Genomic DNA, 10,466 nt, shown 5'->3' with positions numbered 1-10,466 from the left:
AGAAGCCTCGGCCTTCTTTCCAGCAGAAGGCAGAGGCCGCCATCTGTTGGAAACAAGATGCAACTGCAGTTCAAATGTCAATAATCACTGAGAAGTTGAGAGAAAAATGTTTCCAGTTAGTTATCAACCACCTGAAACTTTTTTTCAGGTCAAAAGATGAAACACTAGAAACAGATGAATTCAAGGATTTCTTCCTGAGATCTCTGGGTATGTCCTTTTGCCTCATCTTCATCACCTCATCTTGTATCTGAAATATTTGAGACCTTTCAGTAGAAAGTGTGTACTTCTTACACACCTGACTTTGCATTTTTCTGTCTTTTTACTGTATAGTATATACACTAAAAAGAGTATTATGTGTTATGGCAGATAAGCTACTATACTATAAGCTATTAATATTTTGCAGAAAATGCACAAGCTTCTTTTCTCTCTCTGCTGTACAGTAAAATAAAATAAAATATCCATGCACTTTAGATTCTATGGCTTGTACTTTAATTTAATATAATCAAGCAGATGATTTCCTTTATTAGAATAACTACTATGTATTTGTCTCTCTTATATCAGCTGGGAACATTGTTCTGCCTGGGAACGTCATTTCCTTGAGTTATTTTGGCCGCTCTTGCAGCCTTCGGGTTGAAACCATAAAAGGGGAGGACGGCGTCACCCTCCAGAGACCAGCTCCTCTCCTGGGAGCGAGTCCTGAAACTGAAGAGTCCTCTGTGATGAATTCTGTGCTGGACTCCACATCAGCTGAACTCTCCCTGCAGCTCAGCATGCTGTCTGTTGATGACAACCACGATGCAACAACAGACACACCTAGAGAGCTCGGTCCTGCAGCCAGCACTCCATGCCGACAAGCCCAGCCTCTTTCCCTTTCCTCGCAGCCTGTAGCTCCTTCCCACGACTCCCTGAATCCTTCAGCAGGTTCAGTAGACACTGCTGTGAGTCCGGAGAGCTCACTCATCTTAGAGCAGGCAGAGAAAAGCTCATCAGCACCTCCTGCTGGTGCTTTGAGTACTGACACCTTCTACTGCCTGTCATGCTCCACTAAAGTTAGATTTAAAAGTAGAGTAGGCCAAACAGATCCAGATGCAGAAGCTAAGGGGTCAAAGGTCACGTATAGCATGATTGGTGGACTCAGTAGTCAGCTGGATGTCATCAAAGAGACCATCGAACTTCCACTGAAACATCCTGAGCTGTTTTCCAACTATGGTATGTTAGATTATACCATGCTGTAAACTAACCCCCAGTGATGTCATTATGATGTGAGGTGTTACAGTTAGATTTACTGACTCTCATTAAATGTCAGATCTCTAATTGTAAGCGGTTGTCTACCACAGGGATCCCACCTCCAAGAGGAGTTCTTCTGTATGGTCCCCCGGGGACAGGAAAAACTATGATTGGACGAGCCATAGCCAGTGAAGTTGGAGCCCACATGACGGTGATAAATGGCCCAGAAATCATGAGCAAGTATGGTCATATAGCCTGAAAACTTCATGGCACCATATTTCTATCGCAGCAGATTATTTTGGGGAAAATTTACTTTGTTTCCATTACAGCAAGATTTTACTCACCACCTTACACATGATCCAAAGCCACAGATTAAATGAGGAAAGTTTATTCACTGAATTAAAGAAGCGTGTTGTCTCATTTCTTTGCAGATTTTACGGTGAAACAGAAGCAAGACTGAGACAAATATTCACAGAAGCGTCTCAGAGGTAAGTTTTCGCTGAGCTGCCTATACTCATAAAGATAGTATGTCACTTTTAGTTCTGTGTATGCAAATCTCTAAATTCTCTTTTTTATGTTAAATTACATTATTATATTCATAAACGTGCAGAGGTCTCTCACAGTTGATGTGGAACTATCATATTTATCGTTCATACTGGGACATAGGTTAAAAATGAAAAGCAAAATCCAGCAAAGGCCTCACAAAGGACATCTAATCCTTCATTTGATCCACCTTCTAGTCTGCAAGGCTTCATCAGAAATGGTCTCAGTGGGATGATGTCGCCATCTTCCTGTCTGTTTTAAAAAGAGGAAGGGAAACATGAAATGAAGACCGAAGCGTGCCTAACTGCACAAGATTGGCACCAGGTCTTATGGAGTGATAAATCCAAATTTCACAGTTTTGGTTCAAGTCATTGTCAGTGTGTAGAGACGAGGTTAGGAGAGAAGTATGGTCATGTGTAAAACGTGGTGCAGATTCTGTCATGGTTCAGAGCTGCAGTTCAGCCAGTGATGTTGGAGATCCTGTCAAAATTGATGGAATTATGAAAACAGAAAAATACTGTCAGATTTTGAGCCACTGTACAACACCATCTGAGAAGCTTCTGATTAGCATTAGCTTAATTTTTGAATACGACAGTGATCCCAAACACACTGCCTATGCTGTAAAAACCTACCTGGATAGAAAAAACACAGTGGAACAGTCATGGACTAAATATGCACCTAAATATCACTGAAGCAGTGTGGGATCATCTTGATACAGATTGGATGAAAAAGGAAGCGACATCCAAAGAAGAGCTTTGAAGTTTCTTCAGGTAGCCTGCAGAACCATTTCTAAAGACACATTAAAGAAAATACGAGAAAGCTTGACCATGATGAAGAATAAAGATGGACACATCAAATAATGACTTCTATGTCAAAAAATTGCCTAAAGAGTCAATATTTTGCCCTCTGCGCAGTATTTCCATTTACGTTTTCACATGTTTCAGTAAATCAATGTGCTTCTCACATTTGACTTGGTTTGATAGGCAGCCTGCGATCATCTTCATTGACGAGCTGGATGCTTTGTGCCCAAAGCGAGAGGGAGCTCAGAATGAGGTGGAGAAACGAGTTGTTGCCTCTCTTCTGACTCTGATGGATGGGATTGGTTCAGTAAGTATCCGAGTAATTGTACTCTACTATGGCAATAATGCTTTCCGCATTAAACTAAAGGCAGCTCTTTTGAGCATAACCTTATATGCTGTTAAGGTTTTTTTTTAAGTTTGAGTTTTTTGGAACCTCACTGAGTCATCTTCTCTGAATTTTGCCAGCCTGCAGCACATAAAGGATGCTCACATTTCTTCTCTTTATACATGAATACAACAGTCTGTTTTACATTAGCATGATTATTGCTAGAAGGCTGGGATTAAACTGAGCAGTAACTGCTTGTTCAGTAGACACATGTCTTTATACTTTGTCTTTCCGCAGCCAAACGTGGCTCCATCCTAATATGCCCTCATTGCAAATACAGATTGTCATGCAGAAACCATCTCTGCGTGCTGGACGCCCTTCAGACACTATGGGTTGCATCTCTCGGGTGCCATTTGTCCTCAGAGCTCTGTGTTAGTGCCTGATGAGAAAAAGGATGATTCCCCCACACACCCCCAGTGGGAGTCTGGGAAAGAAATCACCCAAGGCTGCCATGAGCTGACAATTTGCCGTAACTTTATCAGCAAACTAAATCTTCCCGTCCCCAGGCAGAGAAGGCCGCGGTGTGGATTGGTGATACTGCACAGATACACCAACTCCCTTCTTGCTCCCAGCTCCTGTCTGTTTTCCAAACCAAGGTCATCATTGCTGATTGGTTTGTGGAATGTGGAGAAAGCACTTCCTGCTCCACGGCATTCTTCCTTGCACTGTAATTTATTTGTGTTTCAACTCTGTCTCCAGTGTTAAAAGGTGGAAAAAGTTTTTCCCATCTTGCAGGCAAACCACCCCAGGAAACGCAGAAGTGAGCCAGGTTTAGCATCAAGCTGGGGTCAGAAAATCTCTCAAGCTTTGAAAAATGTCCTCGACATATGAAATACTAAAAGCCAGCGGGCTGAGTTTGACAAGTGGACTTAAACTTGAACTGATGACCACTAAATTTGACCTAATCTAAGAGTGTGGGTGCCACAAGCTGCCGTGCACCTGGGCAGATTAAACAACGAAACTTTACTGCATTATTGAAAACTACCCCTTTGTGTGAATGTATTTAACAGAAACATTTTATTTGCATGATTTATATTCTATGCGCTATAATTTTAAATTGTGAGTCTCCTACAGTTGCTCTGTATGATTCGAGGTTTTTTAAAAACCTTTTTTTCTTATTCTGTACCTTGTTGTGGCCCCAGAGTTCATCCACTGTATGAAAGGGATCAGTTTTAGCTTCCTTCTTGCTCCTTTTAAGGTAACTTTCTTCTGTTTGAGTGCATCAATGGGAGATTTGAACAACAGGTGGGTGGAGTCTCTGTGCTCACAGCTAGAGCTGGTTGCCTGAGATATCTCAACAGGTTTATGTGATCTGATTTACTGTTAGTGTGGGTGCCATCATGGCCTGGTCTCAATAATGAAAGATATTGGATCTCAGTAGTAAATAAACAAAATACTCTGAAACTGAGGCATTTAGATCACTCTGGCCTTTTTGGTTTATAATGGTTATTTTTACATAGGCTGACTTTATGATTTGAAACTTTAGTCATGTTTGGTGTGAACATTCAGAATTGTAATAGTTTATATACGACATAAAATGAGAAATGCAAAAGGGCTGCTTTAAATTGCCATCTCTTCTCATACAGAATATAAAAAACACACAAAAAATTGATTGTCAAACACATCACAGTGTTAATTAACCAGATCACTTGAACAACAGAATATACATACCAACTGTGTGAGTCAAGCTTTAAATGACTTTTAGTTCATCAATTAACATTTGCTGAGCAGGTCTTACTATGAAATTACTATGTTGTTATCTCAGAATTAGCTGATCCAACTTTCTTCTCTTTGTAGGAGGGTCACTCAGGTCAGCTGCTGGTCCTTGGGGCCACAAACCGACCCCAAGCCATTGATCCTGCTCTGCGCAGGCCGGGACGCTTTGACAAAGAGCTGGAGGTACATACTATCAGAGAGACTGCAGTGTGTTTCCAATCAACGTCACGCTGTTTGTGAAGAATTGCTACTTAATTGCGCAACTTTCTTCTGAGGCTCTGAGTACGTGGACAGAGTACAAAAAATGTGGTATACAAATCGCTGTTCTGTGTTGATTTCGTGACGGCAGGTCGGAGTTCCTGGTGCTGCAGAGCGGGCAGATATTTTGCAGAAGCAGCTGAAATGCGTGCCGTGCAGCGCCACCGAGGAGGAGCTGACGCAGCTGGCAGACGCCGCTCACGGTTACGTAGGAGCAGATCTCGCAGCTGTTGGCAAAGAAGCGGGCAAGTAAACACTGCCTTGCTCTCTTTCAGAGAGTTGAAATGTTTGTTTCCAAGTTGTAAGAACCTAATAGCACGCAAAAACATTTTGGATTATTGGTGTGGCTACGCCTTTATTTACATATCTACTGATATCTGTCAGGCCAAAAAAAAGCTGGATATTTTCAAGCGTTAGACTCTGATTTGAAATATCATTCCCAGATTTGTAGCTGTAGCTTTTGATAGTCATGTAAACTGTTACTCATAATGTCACGGAAACCAAGGACATCTATGGCCACTCAAAGCAGCTGTTAAGAAACATCAGTGCTTCTCTTTGCATTGATTTCCTCTTTGCACTTCATGAAAACAACATAATTTAGGAAAACAAAACACAGTTGCATATGGCAACCGGCCCAGAATTGCTCTCCATCTTTTTGTAGTTTAGTTTGCCCCGTGGGCTGAGGTATCTGACCAACAAACAATAGTGATTGACAGTTTGTTATTGAGCTCTAGGTGCATTCTAGGCCTCATGTTGTTTTTCCCTCTCTCGCTTGACCTTTGTTTTCCTTGTAAAATGTCGCCCAGACCACAATAACTTGTGAATTATTTCCATCTAAATTATTTTTACCAATTTTTGAGACATTTTCTTGGAGTGCCTGACATGCCCACAGCTCCTTTGAACACACAGGTCAAGCATCCTTTGATATTTGCCAGAGAGGAAGTTGGGAGTTTCAGCGGTTTCTCTCACTGGGATCCAAATACCACAAAAACCACCACTTGTTGTGAAATTCCTGTGCCCCCTCACCCCTAGCACCACAAACCATCCCACCTCATATCCCTGAGGACAAACACACTGGCTTATATACATGTGTATCTGCCCTGCATGTCCTTGATTGTGGCGGTATATGTGATTGTTTGAGCACATGCTTATTTGTTTTTCTGTGGAAGTGTGTGTATGTGACCCCATATGCCTCCTGGGTGGTCCCACCGCCGGGGTATGTGGCGTATTGCCTTTCCAGCTACGGAGGGAGTTGGGCTGCTGTGTGGAAGCATTCCGGCAATGAGCATAATTTACTGTCCGCAGAGGGCCAGACGTGACTGGCAGCATTTTCTGAGAAACCCCCACATGCCCCCGAGGGAGACAACAACCTCCCCAACCCCGCTCGACACCGCTAGTTTCCCCAAAATCTCCAAACCAAAAACACAAGACCGATAAAAGCCCTTGCAACAAAAAAGCCACAGGAGAACTCTTAATGCACTCATGACTTCTTTCTTTCATTTTACCGCTTGAGATAAAATATAAATTCAGTTACAGATGCTTGGTTAGAGTACGAGGCATCTATAGCTAAAGCGCTCTCAGACATTCACCGGAAATTTGGGGCTGAGTCTAAAGTTCAAACTGATAAATATCAGTCTAGATTTAACACCATCATAGATTTATCTCATTCACGCCATCTTTTAACTGGCTGTCAATGCAGCAAAGAGGAGCATGGCATGACTGCAGCATGTGATTTGGTCACAGTGGTCTTTTCCCATTTTGTGTGATAACTCCAATATAATTTCCCATGATACACCTTTCTGTTAGGAGAGGATTTTACTGTATAACACGTTTTCCAGGATTGTAATGTAACTGAAAGGAAGTAGTGGCAGTTTATCTAGTAAAATCCAAAGTGCTCTATGGTGCACTAAAAAACAATCACCTTACTGTAGTCATGAAAAAGAGCAAGAACCTTACCCGATTTAAGTTTGGCTAATCTCCCCTTTAGGGCTGCCACAAATGATTATTTTGATAGTCAACTAGTCACCGATTATTTTTGCCATGAGTCGACTAATCAGATCATGCGTCCATTGGATGTAAAACCTACAGCTTATTGCACCAGCATGCATCTGCTCTTATATAACTATCATTAGCTGACAGCTTTAACTGTTTAAGGTATGTGCTAACTAAAAATAAAGACAAGATGATAGTTTATTCAATTGTAATGAAATTAGCAGATTGTCTCGGTGGAGTTTAATAAACTCAGCCGTCTGCTCCTTGCTATCTAAAATATAACAGGACAGGAGTATAGAGTATCTCACACTTCTGATAATCAGCTGTCTGCTTGACATTTATCCAGCTGTGTAAAAACTATAACTTTAATCTCAGCCAAACCAATTTAATCAGGAACAAATAAAATACTGAAAAAAGCCAAACAATAACATTTTAAGTTATGTAAGTGACTTATATATCATGTTTAACCTGAGTAGCGAAAGACTGTGGTGGGTTTGAAAACGTTTTGCCAGGAGTCCGGTGTTCTCACCGGCTCTACTGAGCCTTGAATCCCTGCTACCTATCGAGCTAGTGGGTAACAGACGTCTGAAAACGTCGGAGCGCTTTTGAAAATATGTGGTGTCTTGATAAACCAAGCAGATATTTGAAGTTTACACAGCTACATTCTCACCTGAAAATATGTTAAACGTTTATTTTGTGACCCAGAAAGAATAATAAGAGTAACATGAAAACTAACTAGCTGCCCCATTGTTGGAAACTGAGCAGGACCGCACGGTTCCTGAATTTGGACACAGCTACGATACCGGACGCTGCTTCTTCTTCTTCGGGGTTTAACGGCAGCTGGCATCCTTGTACATGCAGTGCTGCCAGCTGTTTCAGTCCGTTATTACACTCTTAAATCCTACTACTTATTCCTGCGTCTTTTGGGATCTTACAAAGCTTCAAACGAGGCGTCGACTATTAAATTAGTCGTCGACAATTTTAATAGGCAACGTAATCGTGACTAGTCGACTAATCATGGCAGCCCTACTCCCTTTTAAGGTTGTCTCCTTGTGCATCTCTGGACTGCTTTCAGTGCAATTTCTATTTTTAGATTCCTCTGTGTGTTAACTATTCTGTCCACTTGCAAATTTAACTTTGAGATTTATGTGTCAAACTAACTGAAGCTTTACGTGCAGATTAATCACTGCTGATGAGAGCTGTATCTCCATCTACAAAACAGCACTTTAATGGAAAATCAGTGGCCAAGCCAGAAGGTAACTGATCTGACAAGGCGGAAGGCCGACAAGCAGACGTTTACTGGAACATGACTTCTACTGTAACATCCTGAGATCTCTGTGGGGGGATTATTTGGTGCAACTGACCTCCACTGTGGCTGGTGCCAGCGTGGCATTTTATGCCAGTTCACACCACTGAAATCTTACACGCACCCCATTCATCAAATTTAACTACCAAGTGACTTCACTGTGAGTTGAATCACAGAATGTCAGAACAGGACTTTTAATGAGCAAAAAAAGGTGACCAGATCTAAAATAGTTTTGCTTTTCTTTGAACAGAGTTGCATACACCTTTTTTATGTGATAATGCCCAGATTTCTATTTCATATATATAAATGAAGGCAAAACTGTCTGCTGTATGCACAGCAATCTTGTTTTGTGATTGCCCCCATCTAAAAAATGTATTTCAAATTTACAAGTATTTATACATTAATCAGTTGTACAGTTTATTTGCAAGTTGCAGATTATTTTCAGTAAAAATCCAAACCACATTACCGTTATCCCTATAAATTGCTTGGATACATATAAATAGACACATAAAGCCATAGAAAACATAGACACATGAACTCGCAAGCTGATATCTGTTTTTTCCTATTTTGCTTTGTACCGAAAGGAACAAAAGAGGCATAAAAACACATCAAATCGGAACTGCAGTTGTTTCCTCGTGCTGCTCAGGTAACAATGAGCTGCTGAGGAAGCATACACTCTGATGTACCGCTTCCTGAAAAATAAAATTGAGGGAATATATATCATGGCGAGCCCAATATACTCTGGTCACGCGAAAGATCCACCTTGCACAGCTGCATTAAAGCATCCACGCGTACGGACTTGTGGCTTCTATAATGGATGCAGTCGCAAACACATGCACATTATCCTGCCTTTTAAATAATTCCAGTCTCTTTAATGAAAGACTATTTACATGAGCTGTTCATATGTTAGGAAAGTCAAAGGGTTTGTGTGTGTGTGTGTGTTTGATTCTTTTGTGTGTGGATAAGAATGCATGGAAATCTTGATGTCATTAGGGAAATTGTTGTTTGTCCACTCTGAATTATACTGAGCCCCAGAAACTTCTTGACGACAGATGTGTTATATAATGAGCGCTTAATTACAGTCGATCACGGATCTGCCAGTTTTTAAAGCATTGTAATGCATGAGCACGCTCATGCCAGATGTATTAAAGTGCGATTCACTTAGGTCACCTGAAATCCCTTTTTAAGCTTCCACCGAATACACAAATTATGAAGAAAAACTGTGCTTTACATCACGGGCACTGACCAATGGAATTCAGGTTAAACTTAATGAAAGAAGCATTTTTAAACCTGGGGGTGAAAAAACAAGAATGCATCAAAGTATTGAGAAGGCATCATGATGCTTCTCTGACTGCTGTACACACATGTTTATTCTTTAATTGCAAAAGACAATACTGAACTATTTTTGAGAAAGGTCTGATTTAAAACAGTTCAACTCTGGGTAATAAAAAAGTTTAAAACATCGCAGAAAGATGCCGCTGAAGTAAAAGTACATAAAATGTAACTTGTTGGGGAAAGAATTTCTCCTGTTTCTGATTGTTCTTACATCAGCCTACATGCACTAAACAGGCAATCTGGATGGCATCCTGTTTAATTAACTCTATAGATATGCAATATTTTTTTTTATCAGTTTTATGCTGTTTTCAGGGAGTTGTCAGTTTGGAGCTCTTCTTTACTGAATGTATAATGTGCTAAGAAGCCAATCTCTGATTTTACTTTGCACAAACTTTAAATTAAGGTAAGAGGTTGTCATCATTCATCATCGGTTGTCTGTCATTTAAGACACAAATGGGTGAAAAATAAATGAATGTCTAAGCAAGCTATTGCCCGACTGAAAGCCTCGTGAAGTGTTCACCTGGGCTAAGACTGACATGCATTATTGTTAAAATAGTCTTCATTTTCTACAGTTAGAATTCCTGCTCCCTTTACAGTAATAGAATTTGACATTCATGTACTGTTTGCACACTGTTTAGGGGGACAGAAGTCCCTCTAAAAAAGTGAAAGTCAGAAGAAGTAGAATTAAAGCTGAACATTTCAAAACTAAGTACTTGATTACATTTCACCATCCTCTCATTGCCAGTAACAAAAAATATCAAACCCCTTGAAAACCCTAAATGAAACTTCTTAACTGTAGCAACTGTGAATGAGGACCTCTCATGGTCAAATGCTGTATAGCTGTGCAGGTACAGTCAAGCGTAGCTGCCAGTTCATGTGGAGTCAGCATGGAGCGTAACCAGAC

At 40.8% G+C, this 10,466-nt stretch overlaps 1 protein-coding gene across 2 annotated transcripts in view; it reads left to right on the top strand.

Moving 5' to 3' along the window:
- The window catches only part of spata5 (spermatogenesis associated 5), a 109,920-nt gene that overhangs the window by 3,492 nt on the left and 95,962 nt on the right, over positions 1-10,466 (top strand). For both annotated transcript variants that reach the window (XM_005924072.3, XM_042221739.1), the window contains exons 4-10: positions 149-207; positions 562-1,209; positions 1,338-1,467; positions 1,659-1,715; positions 2,754-2,877; positions 4,753-4,854; positions 5,021-5,174. In XM_005924072.3, the coding sequence (XP_005924134.1) occupies positions 149-207; positions 562-1,209; positions 1,338-1,467; positions 1,659-1,715; positions 2,754-2,877; positions 4,753-4,854; positions 5,021-5,174 (1,274 nt within the window). The remainder of the gene's footprint in view (positions 1-148; positions 208-561; positions 1,210-1,337; positions 1,468-1,658; positions 1,716-2,753; positions 2,878-4,752; positions 4,855-5,020; positions 5,175-10,466) is intronic.

Source organism: Haplochromis burtoni, unplaced genomic scaffold, assembly GCF_018398535.1.
Source record: "Haplochromis burtoni strain Fernald_Lab_line unplaced genomic scaffold, NCSU_Asbu1 Contig_73, whole genome shotgun sequence".
Lineage (NCBI taxonomy): Eukaryota > Metazoa > Chordata > Actinopteri > Cichliformes > Cichlidae > Haplochromis > Haplochromis burtoni.
Note: the sequence above shows the minus strand (reverse complement) of the source record. Positions and strands in the feature narration are given on the sequence as shown.